Consider the following 15,000-nt stretch of genomic DNA (forward strand, 5'->3'; position numbering starts at 1 on the left):
TAATCAGAATAATATATAGATTTAGCCAATTAACTGCACGAAAAAACGGATTTACGCCAACTTTGCACAGAGCAAATATAATACAAACATATATTTACTCTAGAGCAAACCTGTAGCAAACATGGTAAATGCCGCATTTGCTAATATATTCACACAGGTGTGAAAATATGGTGCAAATGTGGCATTTACCACGTTTGCTACAGGTTTGCTCTAGAGTAAACATATGTTTGCATTATATTTGCGTAGTGCAAATTTGGTGAAGCAAGCCACGCAAAACGCAATACTGTGGAGAAAAAATACGCCTTCAAATCATTAGTTTAGTACAGTGTAGAGTGATTAAACACCTCTGAGCTGACCGCAGTTAACGAACGAGCCTTGCAAAAAATAGCCAAAGTTTAATTTTAATCAACAACTGAAACTGCAATTACATGCACAGTAATCTCTTTGACAACATTTTCGGTTTTGAATGGTAATCTTTTCACCCTCTCTCCTCAGTTTCATTAGAACAGGAAAAAATTAATAGGCTAATATGATTAAAAAGTCAAGGGTAGTATTTGGTAACTCGTAGTAATTCCATAAGTTCCTTTATATGAAGCATTGTTTGTCAAACGAAGGACATTTCCGGGAATCAAAAACGCTTCAAAGCGAAATTTGCATATTGTTTTAAACGTAGACTTTCGAAAAGTCCTTCGTCTCATGTAGATTCGCGCTGAACGAAGGTCGACCTCTCGCGACTTTGTCCCTCGCTCATCCACTTCGCGAACGAAAAATCACGATTCGCTCGCCAAAACATTTTCTCCTGGGATTCTCGTGAGGTCGACTTGCGGCAAGTCTATTTTAAACGTCATGCCGATCAATAAAAGCTACATATATCATATTTCGAGTTTTCGATCACTTCGCAAATTCAACAACAAACTACCGTTTACTAGGATCATGACTAAAACACCACACGAGTACATACGGGTAACATACGAGTAACATACGAGTAACATACTGAACATACGGATACATACGAATACATACGACTAACATACGACTAACATACGAGTAACATACGAATAACATACGGATACATACGACTAACATACGGATACATACGAATACATACGAGTAATACGAATGTTTTTCTCATAAAGGAAGCTCTAATTATAGGCCTTGCAGGCATTTTTCACGTCAGCAAACACGTACCCGGCTCAGTTTGAGGGGGGAGGGAGGGGGTGTTGATCAACCCCCCAAGGCTTTCGTTAAATTTAGTCACAGTAAAATAAATTCACATGGAGTGCAAAACCCTTAGCTTGCGCTACAAGATGACAATATATTTTGGATGTCGCTTATGTCGTGTGACGTCATCAGATCCGCCATCTTGATTTCACTATTTCAGCTTAAGTTGCCTATGATAAATCAGTGCAAAAAATCAGTGCAAAATCAAGCCAGAAAGCTTAAATGGGGTAAAAGATTATGACAGACCTGCTCTGACTTCCTTACGTGTCTTAAATGTAAACTGGCCTGACAGTCATAATCATCTACGAGAGCAACATCCAAAATATACTGTCATCTTGTTGCGCAAGCTAAAGGCGGCGAAATACGAGATACAAAAACCCTAAACTTGGCGCGAAACATTATTTCGTTGCAAGTTTGGGTCGATTTCTCCCGTTTTTCACCTTGCATGATCAACTTGTCGCGCAACAAAAACATTTGTTGCGGGTTGAAGAAAGTTATTGCGAAAAGTAGAGCGCAGATCTACTCTGAGCAACAAATTTTGGCTTTGTTGCTCGTTTTTCATCAAGCTCACAACTTGTCGCGCAACAAATGTGCTCTTGTACTAGCAAATCAACCACTCAGCGCCCTGCATTTCTTCAACCCGCAACAAATGTTTTTCTTGCGGGTCAAGTTGATCACGCAAAGTGAAAAACGCGAAACATCGACCAGAACTTGCAACGAAACAATGTTGCGCCACAAGTTGAGGGTTTTTGTATCTCGTCTTTCGCCGCCTTAAGGGTTTTGCACTCCATGTGAATTTATTTTGCTGTGACTAAATTTAACGAAAGCCTTGGAGGGTCTATCAACACCACCCCCCCTTCCTCAAACTGAGCCGGGTACGTGTTTGCTGACGTGAAAAATGCTTGCAAGGCTTATAATTAGAGCTTCCTTTATGAGAAAAACATTCGTATTACTCGTATGTATTCGTATGTATCCGTATGTTGATCGTATGTATCCGTATGTTACTCGTATGTTACTCGTATGTCAGTCGTATGTCAGTCGTATGTATTCGTATGTATCCGTATGTTCCGTATGTTACTCGTATGTTACTCGTATGTTACCCGTATGTACTCGTGTGGTGTTTTAGTCATGATCGTTTACTAGCACTTGATTAATCTTTAGCTACCAAAAATGGGAAGAAAATTAAAACAATCGCTTGAACTCCCTATGTTAACACGTTAACAGTTTATGTTTTTACAAGGAAAGGTCTGTATTACGGCATGAATCGGCAATTCGTTTACGAAATGTTTATTGTCGGAAGCGTTGTGAAGATGCTTGTCGAAAAAATGATATATCCGGTTATATTTGACACAAATCACACATTCAAACGGTAAAATGCTCTTTCTTTAACCAAAGGATTGTTTATCATATTTCTATGACGCGTCGCCCGAAATTAGTTTTTTTTTTTTTGTTCAAGCAAAACTGAGTTCTGTGTTTCGGCACGTGTCGGCAAGTCTCTTGCAAAGTGTTAATTTTCTGAAGCGTTCCGAAGGTCGTTGTCGAAAAAACGACCTCTCCTTTTCTATTTGTTACAAATCGTTCATTCACACGGTTAAATACTCTTTCTTTAGCCGAAGAATTGTTCATCGAATTACGTGTACATTTTGGTTTGGATATATCTGAGCTCCACTGTAGATGCGGGCGTAATAATTAATACTACGGTAGTTGGAAAGCCTACGTTTGGCGCCATGATTCTCTCCTTTCGTCTCTTCCCTTCATTATTGCAATCTTCAAAGGCATTGTTTATCTTTTACTCAAGTCCAGACTTGTCAATCGCCGGAACGGACAATGACACTCGTGCTACCTGCAACGTTTCTATTTTAGGAAACAACACAACGTTGTTTTAAGACATTTTTTAACAGAATCTTATGTCGTCTTCAGTTTAAATTACAAAGTCCAGAGTTGAATATAAAGTGTGCGGAAAATGCTTATTAGCTATAAGAACAAAAGGAAAGATGGCAGTGTAAAATATTACAACGACAGTCTGGTAGTTTCGCCGACATAGCAGGTGTTACACCCACACGGAGCCCAGGGGGGTTAGCATCTTTCACACTAAACATGTTACCGATTTTAAAGGATGAGAAAACTCACTTAATATCAATGCTCTTACAATAACGTTTAACAAAGTGGTGAAGCTTTTTTTGCGTGATGATAGAAAAAGGACCAATTTAGGATAATTTAAAGTAAAAGGTATTTGCAGTGTCAGAGACGGAAGCCGGGGGATTACAGTCTTGACGGGCAAATGTGACTTAACGATTCATAATATTTTGAACTAGATGGACTAGAAATAGATTATTTTGAAGGATATTCTGGTGAGCTTCGTAATATCCTCGTAAAAAACCAATTAAGAGTTGTTGATCTTGTAGGCCTTATCAACACTTTCAAAATTCTCAGCATTGCGCACTTCATGCTCTAATGATTGTTTCAGTATCCCAGAACACGCTTCCACCACCTTTCAGCTAAAGATAAAAGAAGCCATTAATATCCAATAGGAAAAACCTTCACTAAATCATAAACTTTATCATGTCAATTTAAAACTCTCTTTGTAATATTCTACATTGTCATGTTTCCTTTTCTTGTTATAGTTAATTAGCATTTTGCGCACACTATGTATTCAACTCTGTACTTTGTAGTTTAAGCTGAAGATGACAGAAGATTCTGTCGAAACATGTTTAAAAAAAAAAGGCTTTGTTTCTCAAAATTGTAAAATGACTGCTGCTATCCAAACTCGTCTATTACATATAAAATCTACATGATGATACAGTGAACTACTGCTCATGCAAGAAAACGGCAAATGCAACACAAATACTGAAAATCAAAACTGCTTATCAAAACTGCTTATGGCTTGCTTGCTTATGGTGGAAGACTAATGCTGATTTGATGCAAAATAAATCTAAAACACGTGCTTGCTTGCTATCGTTCGGCGTTAGAGTGCTAGTTTCATTCATTTAATTTAATTTAATTTGTTTAATTAATTTAATCTGAATTTAATTTACAAAAGTTAGCACAGTTATCTACGCACAAAGAGACGTTTTTGGTCTCAGTCTGTAGTCTGCAATCTGCAGTCGGCAGTCTCCATTTCATACAGATCAGTTACAGTGGTGCAACTCTTTGGAACAGCTTACCCTGTAACATTAGAGAGTCTGCTTCATTAAATCAATTTAAACGCCTTCTCTATCATACTTTTTTAAGCACACCGTATTCATGGAAATCAGGTTTATAAGTGGAATATTGTTGTAAGTTAATATGGTATTAGGATTAAAATTGTAGAATTTTAGTTTTAGGATCTTAGACATTTTAATGTAATTTATTATACCTCATGAATTTTTACCGTGTATAAATAATGATTAAAGATTAAAGATTAAAGATTAAAGATCATAATAATATTAATATGCACCACAAGACGCTCATGATTTGAATTGGCGACGAATAGATATGCTTACAAGCTTAGCCTTTTCCTTCTGACTGTATATACATAATGTTTGTCTATGTAGGATGACTGAGGGAGGTGAGGATTACGCTTGTGATGACGATTCTGATGTTCCCTATTCGCTGAATTCAGATACTGACGAAACTTCGGATGACGGTATACAACTTTGTCGCACTGTATTAGTAATGATTGTCTATTCACATTATTTGTATCCACAATGGCGCAAATGAAATACCTCTTACTAACCGAGTTCGAGGTCCGTACTGTAAGTTACGGACCGAGTTTTTTCCCGTTGATTTATGGCCCATGCGCGAAGCGCGTGGGCCATAAATCAACGGGAAAAAACGAGGATCCGTAACTTACAGTACGGACCGAGAAAACGAGGTTCCTAAGATATTTATTATATCTCTGAGGTTAACCGGCGCGCGGACAAGGAAACTAGTCAAAGTGAAGCGGAAGGTTCAACTGCCACAAAGAATGCCGTGCCAAAATCTCAAAAACTAAATCTTCTTGGCTGTTAACTTTGAAATAGTTGCTTGCAAGATTTAAACAGTTTTCAGTACAAGTTTATGCAACAGAAATGACATGAAAAACTCGCTAGATGATGTTTTGTCGAAATTTTAAATTTAGCGGGCTGTTCAGCGGGCCGTACTGTAGAATACGGCCCGCTAATTTAGCCCATTACAGCGTGCGTACTATCTGAGAGATATAATAATGTGCAGAAATGAGCATTTTGCTAGCTTGCATCATTTAATATCCATCTATAGATATTTGCAAGCTCCCATTTAAAGATAACATCGTTGTGTACCGTTTCAAAAGGTTGTTTTTAAATTTTGATGTTAACATTATGAAAATATATGAAAGAAATGACATATGAAATTAATCATACTGTATACTGAACTGCGGATATAAAATCAAGTAAAGCTATGATCCTCGTAGTTATGGACGCAATTTTAACAATCGCGTAGAGAAGCCTGAAAAATTCGGGACTTCAACGGGGGTTGAACCCATGCGACGCTCTAACCAACTAAGCTATGAAGCCACTGACGTTGGGAGCTGGTCGTTTGTATATATAGGTTCTAACTTTCCCGTGAGGAATGAATCAATTAAGGAAATGATATATGAAATGAATCATATACTGAACTGCCCTTGCTAAAATTGCCTCCATAGCAGCGAGGATCATAGCTTTACTGATTTTATATCTGAAGTTCAGTATATGATTCATTTCATACATTATGCGAATAACACGGCCAAGCCAGCGCAAGCGTCTTTTAGTAGGCACGGCCGCAAGCATGTTGAGAGTTCCTGACTTTTCTAGGAAGTCCGTGTGGGAACGTGGTCCCGCCAAGAGATGGAAAATTAGAACCCACAAATGACCAGCTCCCAACGTCAGTGGCTTCATAGCTCAGTTTTTTAGAGCGTCGCACCGGCCGGTATCGTGAGGTCACGGGTTCAAACCCAATTGAATGATCATAGCTTTACTTAAATAAGTAAATAGTCATAATAATCGTAGCGATCATGCTACTTCACGTATCAAGTTTTTTGCCAAACAGCACGCCTTCATTAGCTATTTCATAGTCGCATGACATCTAACAGTGGAAGTGTGTGGCCAGCTTTGCTTCCAAATGCGCATTGCGAAAACGTTGACGTCAGAGGGTGACAGGCGAATGCTTTTGCACGCAAAAAGAAAGCGAATTATTACTTTACATTGACCAATGGCGCGTTCTAATGCGCGTCTCGGGAAAAAAATTATATTATTTTCAATAGCCATTTAGGGAAACAATTAGCTGTTGCCCTGAAGACCACTCATTATACATTAAGTTCCACTATAAAAGTGCAATCTGCTCCTTCATGTTACCTGAAACTATTCATTCTTGGCAAATTGTTGGCTTAAACGTCCTCTGAAAAACTCTGCCTCAAAATTTCATGTTACCACAGCAATATAAGTCGCCGGTTTCTAATTCAAATGAGCGGGAACAGAACCCCGATAAGTTGACTGCTCTCAATTGTAGGCTTTAAAATTGTCAGCATTGTGTTGTTGAGAACAACAGAATAAACGGGGTTTTGCTTTCGTTTAAATCCAGATGACTTTGAGGGCCAACTTCAATTTCAAAGTGACGACGGCAAGTCGGATAATGAGGATGAATCCTTAGAGGAGAGAGAGCCGTACCTCGATCTTGTAGATAATGGTTAGTAAGTGGCACTAAATGGTAAATAGGTTATAGAAATCAATAAAGTAAAAGTACTGACAAGGGCCCGTTTAAAGCGAACTGAGTTGAGCCAAACGTCTAACCGAGCTACTCGGGGGATCGTTACTTCGGGAATTTTGCGCTTAATGCCCGACTCATGACGACAAAGCAAAAAAAAAAAAAAACAAAAATTTTAAATATGGTGAAACCCGGTTAATATGGACATTAAGGGGACATAACAAAGTCTTCGCATCATATGATTTACACATACAAAGACTAAAGGAGATACGATAAATGAGCGTCATGTTTCTTTGGTTTGAATTTTACAGGTACAGGTTAGAATTCTGATGTCTTGTTGCGGTAGATAATAATCTTTGTGCACATACTTCGAAGGAACGCGAATTTCAAGCGATGACCTGCAAATTTCAATTTTATCATTTAAGTGAAGAAATTGTGGAGAGGTTGGTTACCCATCGTCTTTACGTTTCTTGCAGAGGCAGAGGGTCCACTGGAGACGGGTGATCGAACAGAAGACAAGGATAAGAAAAGACGACATAATATTTCTATGTGGAAGGATTTAGTCTGCGGATACTTCTATGGACAGTTAGTGACACCATTGTAAGTTAAAGTAGGAGCTGGGGTTTGGCTAAGGTCAAAAAGGTTCGGTATGCACTAAAAGGTCTTTGTTCACGAGGGGAAGTTTAAATTTAGCATACGAATAAGTAACCACAGATTTTAGTTGAACCATTGAATGGCTAAAACACGTGCACAAACTAATATCCGTTACTTTTCATTTCACCTGTCAGGCATATCAACATACTGACGGATTTCGTAGACGCTGAGATCTTCATGATCGATGGTGACTCTTTGCTTTTCGAACTTCTTGGAGAGAGGATCCTGGACTGGAGTAACGGTGGACAGTTTCTTCACTTGACTTATCTACTGGAACGCTTCCTGCAATACTTCACCGATAAAGGTTAGCCTCCATGTCATTTCTCAAAAAGTACGATGAGGTTAACAATTGGTACTGGTTCTCTGGATCAATTAGTTTCGCCAGCTGGTGTGACGACATCGATTCTTTTGGGATCTTACGGACAGTCTCCGACAACATCAGAGAAAGGGACCCCAAGAAAGAAATATCTATTTTTCTGATCTACTCTGTGATTATTCTACCCCATTCAACTTAATTGTACAATGTCAAAAAAAAGCAGACGATAATAATCTAACCTATAAGATAATGATGTAATCTATTTTCCACCTTTTTATTTTTATTTTTATGTAGGTGGCGTTTTTCACATCGTCTTCTTTGAAGACATGGAAATCCTGTGGAATAGCCAGCCGTCCATGCTGTTAGCTCGCCAATCCCTTATTCTTCACCTTAAATACAATACTGATTTTACGGTTATCACTTCAATTGATAATTTCTGGGGAGAACAATGGAAAAAATATGTTAACAACAAAATTCCTGCCTTTCTCCTGCTGACTGACGCGGAGAATGTTCCTTTTGAAACCACTAAAAAGGAACAGTTATGTCTGGAGTTTTTCTTCAGAAGTTTTCTGTTTCATAGTCTTGGGCAGGAATTGAATTGTGTATTTATCTCTGGCATTGAGATGACTGCGACTAAAGTGATGGGATTCTATACGCAGTCTACTTCGGACCACAACTGGCTGTTCAGGAAGGTAAGTTGGGCAAATTACCTGTTACACCAGTTTTGAACAACACCCGTTTCACAAGAATTTTATTCTATTTCTTTCCAAACTGGATTGATCATTGACAAAATTTATTAATTTTTCTCTCGTCTGGTCTTTTATGGACAAGAGCTAGTCAAACGTTCCTCTTTGCGTGAAAAATGTAGTAATGCGAAGTCGTTTTAGTCAAAGATGGCATTATTGTTTTATCATTATATTAAATTAATGTTAATTCATGTCGATGTTGTCGTTATGCAAGGCATATAATAGCTTTATTATCATAACGTTCTTGAATTTTACTATTATTATGTTCTTATTATTTGTTTCACTAGTATTTGGAGCCAGTGCGCGAAACTTGGAAAGTTCTGATGTCTTACTGGCGTAGGGAAGCTTCAGAGAATGAACGTGGATGTTTAGGAGATTCTTCATCGAGTCAGGTTGTGATTTGTCATTTACTATAAAAAAGAGAGAAAGAAAGAAAACATGAGCCTCGAATAATGTAGCATTTTACCCCTCGAAACACTCCCAGTTTTTCCAAGATCAAATGTCGCTACCAGATGGTATCAAATTTGATCCCGAAAAAAAAAATGTGACGAAGACGTGAGCATGGTGTGTGTCGGGGATAAAACAGAAGAAGTACAGAATAAAGGTTTTCGAGTCGAAGGTAAAAAAATGGCGAAGAAACCTAAACGAAACCAAGAGGCTTATATAAAATTAAGTTTATTCATTTTCTGATAGTGACAGCAGATAGTAAAGTTTTCACATTTCATGAAATGTAATATGTAGCATCCATATTCTAAGGAGAACGTTGCTTTTTTGCTGGTTTTAGATTGACGTTAAAGAAAAGGTCAAAACTGCTCTCAAATCTCCTCGACAAGGCGGCTGCCGTGGATTGGCTACTATGCTTGCTTGCGAAATGGTCCTTTACAAGGCCATTAACGAGCCAAACTTTAACGAGGTTCGTGAATTGATTGAGTTGTTGCATTTTAAGAATAATAAGTTAGACAGCCAGCGGAAATGATGCCAATGATTTGAAGAACCACAAAAAAAAAAAAAAAAAAAAGAAGGAGTGTAAATTTGGTAGTTTACCTCTCGCATTTTTTTCTTTGGTTTTGCAACAGAAAAGAATGAAAGCTACCGAAGACAGAATCAAGCTCTTCTTGCTTCACTCTCTACTTTTAAACACACTGCCGTTGAAATACAGAGCACAGACCATAAACGCCAACTTGTTGGATCGATACTGCAAAGAAAGCGATGGCCACATTTATCCCTTCCAAGAGGTTAGTTGGGATCAGTAACTATTGAATGCGTCTGGTGCAACGCCTTTCAGTCAAAGGGGAATTCCAAGATCTCTCTTAGGAAGACGTAGCTGTAGCGTTAGAAAAAAAAGACGAAGCAATACCAGGAATATTACGCCTTCGACAACAAGCTTTCACTTTGATCATCAATACAGAATTCTGTAAATCCTCTATTAGGATCCCCTTTCCTCTGAAGCAAGCTCCACAACCTCTCATCCAATGACCCCTCTTTTTAGAGGAAAAAAATTGGATATGAGATGTTGGCCAAAGAGGCACGTAGTGTGTGATTGGCTATAATCATCTCAATCCGACAAGCATGAGTGGAACAATTTTTCATCAAAATTGAAAAAGAAATTTTGCTAGATTTCGCTTCGAAAAAACAACAAGAACACAGTTTGATGGTGAGCCATTATACTTTGCCCTTATTATTATTATTATTATTATTATTATTATTTTATTTTATTTTTTTTAAATTATGGGTGCAGTTTATTCATTCTCGGCTCTTAACATTTGTAAACCATTGTCGGTTATAAGGACTTTGAGATAACCACGATAGGAGAAAAACCTCCTCAGGACCTGCAGGAACTCCATTGTAGTGAGATCGGTAGCCAGCTCACAATGAATGGCTCCTGTGTTGAGGCATGTGAAAATTACCCCATAATGCTTCGAGGGTTTGTTCCTTCCCACTTTTACTTTCATTGGCCCAAAGTAGTCACATGAAGTGTAGAGGAATGGGGGTGTGTAAGGCTGTTGGCGACAACCGGGTAAGGTCGCCATGAACTGGGATTCTACCTTGGCTTCTGTTTCTTTGCAGAAGGTACATCGTTCTTTTGCAATCTTGGCAATGTTGGCTCCTTTGATTATCCAATAATTTCGTCTGGTCTTGGAGGTCGTTTCGGCAACACCTGTATGTCCTATTCGGTGTGCATTGCGAGTGATAAGAGTGGATATCCAATGGTCATGAGGCAAGAGAGCAGGGTGATTTCCTTCATAGGAAAGTAGGTCGGGGTTGACACGTCCACCGACTCTTATGATACCTTTCCCGTCGAAAAACGGACTAAGCGTTTTGAAGTCTTCTTTTTCCATTCTCTTATAAAGGCTACTCTGCGCTTGCTTTGTCCAGTATTCTTCCGAATCTTAAATTTCCTCTGCACTGAATTGACCGACTCGTTTTTCTGGGGCGTTGGTTTCTTGCCTTGACTTGAGACGTAGGTTGTGACAAAAGAGAAACACATAACCAGTCACCCTTAGCAGTCGCCTTTATGCTGAAAACTCTCGGCAGTTCAGGACAGGCTGGCGGACAGCAACAACACATGTTATTTGCTCCTTTCTTCTTTCCTTATTCACTTCTGCCATGTTGCGCACGCCATGTTCCATAGGCCAAACCTTCTCGGGAAGCTGTAAAAACTCAGGGTCATTAAACCATCTTCCATGTACTTCGCCTGTTAAAATACCCTTGGTCAAGTCCTCGGCAACGTTTAGTAAAGTGGGGCAGTGTGACCAATTTTCGGACGAGGAGTTAGATTGAATCTCAGCAGCACGGTAAAATACGAAGGGATTAAAGCTGCGTGTTTTCCCCTTGATCCAAGCCAGGGCGACGCGACTATCTGATAACTAGCGTACTCGTTCAAAGTTGAATCTCGATTCTTCTAGAATAGACTTTCCGAGGCAACTTCAGAGCACAGCAGCTTGTAATTCAAGGGATGGTTAATTCCTTGAGGGGAGCTACTCTTGTTTTCGCGGCAACAAACCTTGTACCAAACCTTCCATTAATGAGTTTCCATCTTTCGTAAGCACATGCTCCGAATGCCAGTCGTGAGGCATCGCAAAAGACAACCAAGGACTGGTCACCATTAGCGCCAGGCGGAGTCAGGCAGAGGTGAAACTTAACATCGTTAAGTGCGGTCTTCTCTTCAAACAAAGTCATCCATTTGACCCACGCGTTGGGTGGCACTTCTTCATCCCAACTGAGGGCAATCTGCCAAAGTTGTTGCCAAGCGATTTTTGGTTTCATAAGAAATGCGGCGCCCGCTCCAATCGGATCGAAAATTCCAGCCAACTTGCTGAGAATTTGACGTTTCGTTAGCTTCGTAGGGCCCGCTGTTGCATTTTCCTTTTTACAGCTGATTCGATTCTGTTCTTGAATGAAAATTTATCTCCTTTGGGAAGCCAGACAGTTCCTAAAACTTTCTCTGCATGTGTTTCGATTCTGATCTTGAATGAAAATTTATCTCCTTTGGGAAGCCAGACAGTTCCTAAAACTTTCTCTGCATGTGTTTCGATTCTGATCTTGAATGAAAATTTATCTCCTTTGGGAAGCCAGACAGTTCCTAAAACTTTCTCTGTATGTGTTTCGCCTCCAAGCACGATTTTTGCAGAATATTCTTTAGAATCCAGGGTTACATTTGATGTCCACTTATTGACTTGAAAACCACCAGTAGCGAGTACTTCGTCAATGTCAGCGATCAGCGTTTTAGCTTCATTAGGATCGACGGACGAGTCGCATATGTCGTCCACATAAGCGTTGTTAAGGATGGCTTTGGCGGCCTTTGGTTTTGCTTCTTGATTTAGTTTTGCCGTTTTGCGCATTGCTGTGATGGCCATCGCTGGTGCTGGCTGGTCTCCAAATGTGAGAACGGTCTTAACGTAAGTGTCCGGCTCACGTTCCGTTTCGAAGTTTCTCCATAGGAATCTGTGGACATGTTGATCAACTGGCGGGATGGCAACCATGTGGTGCATTTTTGTTATGTAACCACAGACGGCAACTGCATTTTCTCTAAATCGTAAAACAACACCAAATAGATTGTTCAATAGATCGGGTCCCTTGTACCAATAGTCGTTCAGGCTGTGGCCCTTAAAGGAAGCTGAGCTGTTGAGCACGATTCTGATCGGTGTAGTCTTCTTTTCTGGGCGCACAACAGCGTGGTGGGCTACAAAGTGCACTGGTCCCTTCCATTCCTTCTTTTCGTCCTCCGTTAGCTTTCTTGAAAACTTCATTTCTTTAATCTGTGCGTTGTAGCTGTTGGCATGATCCGACTGTTTCATAAGGCGTCGTTCTGTAGGTTCCAGTTTCTGTAGAACTTGTGCATAGTTATTAGGTAAACAGCTTGGGTCCCTTTTCCACGAGTACTGCATTATCCACTTGTCTCCTTGTAATTGACAAGATTCCTCGATCATTTTCATCTCGGCGCGTTCTTGTAAGGATATTTCGGTGGCATGGTGACACGGACACACCCATAGATTCAGTTTTCCAAAATTCGGTGTGGTCGACAGGCTCCGCTAGACGGACGTGAAGGACTTGTTTGGTTTCAGGCTGAGCATCATCTGAATCTGAGCCGAAGATGACCCACCCCAGAGGGCTTCTCCTGGCAACGAGACCATCTTGACCTTCGTTTTTTCGACATGGAACCCAGGGTAATTAGTTCCCGTCAGAAGATCGATTGGACCTCCTTTACGGTAAAGCTTGTCTGTGGGTATTTCGAGGACACTTGATATGTGATCTATGTTTAATTTGGGGGAGTCTTCGGATATCTGGGAGATTCCCACGGCTTGAATGTTTGAATTAACTTCCCGCTGTCGGTATACAATGGCACCTTGTACAGTTTCGTGTGGAGCTCTTCTTCAACTCCGCCCACTTTGGTTATCACAATCTTGACAGGCTTGTGCTCTAGTCCTAGCTGCTCTGCCCGTGCACTTTGGATAAGACTGACTTGAGCTCCGCTATCGTAGAACACATAAGATCGCCTTGTTTTCCTTTCATAAAGCCAGATATCACGGGCAAAATGGTTCTGCTGCTGTCTTGGATAAAGGCCACAATCAGGGTACTTGAAACTTCTTCATGGAGTATCTCGTGTACGCCTCTTGCATGCGGAGCCATCGGAACATTTCTTCCCACACAGTACTCTACAATAGGAAGTCCATTGTACAGGCTATTATCATGTCACGATTAGACTACTGTAACGGTCTACTATATGGTACGCCCGCTGTTCATCTTGGTAAGCTGCAACGCCTGCAGAACGAGGCAGCTCGGCTGGCATGTGCTGTATCCAGGTATGATCATATCACGCAATCCCTGATCAACCTGCACTGGCTTCCGGTTACCTACAGAAAAAGAATTTACGATAGCAATGTTAGTTCACACATGTCTTTACGGCGTCGCACCACAATATCTTTTCTACTTGATAAAGATCAAAGAGAGCTCGCGGTATCAGTTGAGATCATACCGGGGCATACTCCTGGTGGACATTACCTATAGAACAAAAAAGACACTTGGATATAGGGCGATTGAAAATGCCGCGCCCAAAGTATGGAACCGACTCCCTCTAGAAATTAGACAATGTCAATCATTGAATACTTTTAAAGTTTTACTAAAGACACATTTTTTTAAATTAGCTTTTTATTAGTTCTTTTATTAAGTTATATTTTACTTTTATTGTTTTCCGAAAATTGTAAATTATTATTATTATTATTATTATTATTATTATTAGTATTATTATTATCATTATTTGGATTAGCCATTTATTGCTTTAAGATTTTAATGTTTGTAATGCGCATTCGATCATATCTTTATCGCATGTTAGACTGCGCAATATAAGAAATAAACATTATTATTATTACTATTGTGTCCCTTTCCACGCATTAAACACGAGAAACATCCTCGTTGCTCCTTAATAATTTTCCATCGCTCGCTTGGTGTAATGGGTAAGAATCTTAACATTGATCCACATAGTGCTCGCCTTTGCAGACGTAACATTGCTTGCTTCTGCGATCACCTAGTTTGCTTGTAACGCCACTTTCGTGTCTACGTTCCTCAAAAGGGTCGTTGGAGCTGATGAGATGTACCGCTGGACGAGACGTTGTACCGGTTTTCCGTATTGTAGCTCCAGAACGTAGGCGTGCTGTCATTTCGTTCTCCATCCAGCAGAGAAGATTTTGCATGGAAGGGTCGAGTTTTTGTTGTTGATATGTCTGGCCCACACTTTCAAATCATCTCTGGTTAATTTTCTCTCTATGAGGGAGATTACGTGTGTGTTATCGAGGTCCTATGGGCGCTTCACTTCCTTTAGAATATTAAATGACCGCCTAATCAAATTAACGAGATCACAGAAACGATGATCTTCACCGGGCTGTATTG

At 39.9% G+C, this 15,000-nt stretch overlaps 1 protein-coding gene across 1 annotated transcript in view; it reads left to right on the forward strand.

The window, feature by feature from the left end:
• LOC138058153 (probable ATP-dependent RNA helicase DDX60) overlaps positions 1 to 15,000 on the forward strand; it is an 82,472-nt gene that overhangs the window by 394 nt on the left and 67,078 nt on the right. Inside the window, exons 2-9 of the mRNA XM_068904050.1 lie at positions 4,755 to 4,846; positions 6,775 to 6,879; positions 7,374 to 7,497; positions 7,686 to 7,855; positions 8,162 to 8,559; positions 8,901 to 9,005; positions 9,398 to 9,526; positions 9,690 to 9,848. Of these exons, the coding sequence (XP_068760151.1) occupies positions 4,756 to 4,846; positions 6,775 to 6,879; positions 7,374 to 7,497; positions 7,686 to 7,855; positions 8,162 to 8,559; positions 8,901 to 9,005; positions 9,398 to 9,526; positions 9,690 to 9,848 (1,281 nt within the window). The 5' untranslated portion in view covers position 4,755. The remainder of the gene's footprint in view (positions 1 to 4,754; positions 4,847 to 6,774; positions 6,880 to 7,373; positions 7,498 to 7,685; positions 7,856 to 8,161; positions 8,560 to 8,900; positions 9,006 to 9,397; positions 9,527 to 9,689; positions 9,849 to 15,000) is intronic.

Source organism: Montipora capricornis, chromosome 7, assembly GCF_036669925.1.
Source record: "Montipora capricornis isolate CH-2021 chromosome 7, ASM3666992v2, whole genome shotgun sequence".
NCBI lineage: Eukaryota > Metazoa > Cnidaria > Anthozoa > Scleractinia > Acroporidae > Montipora > Montipora capricornis.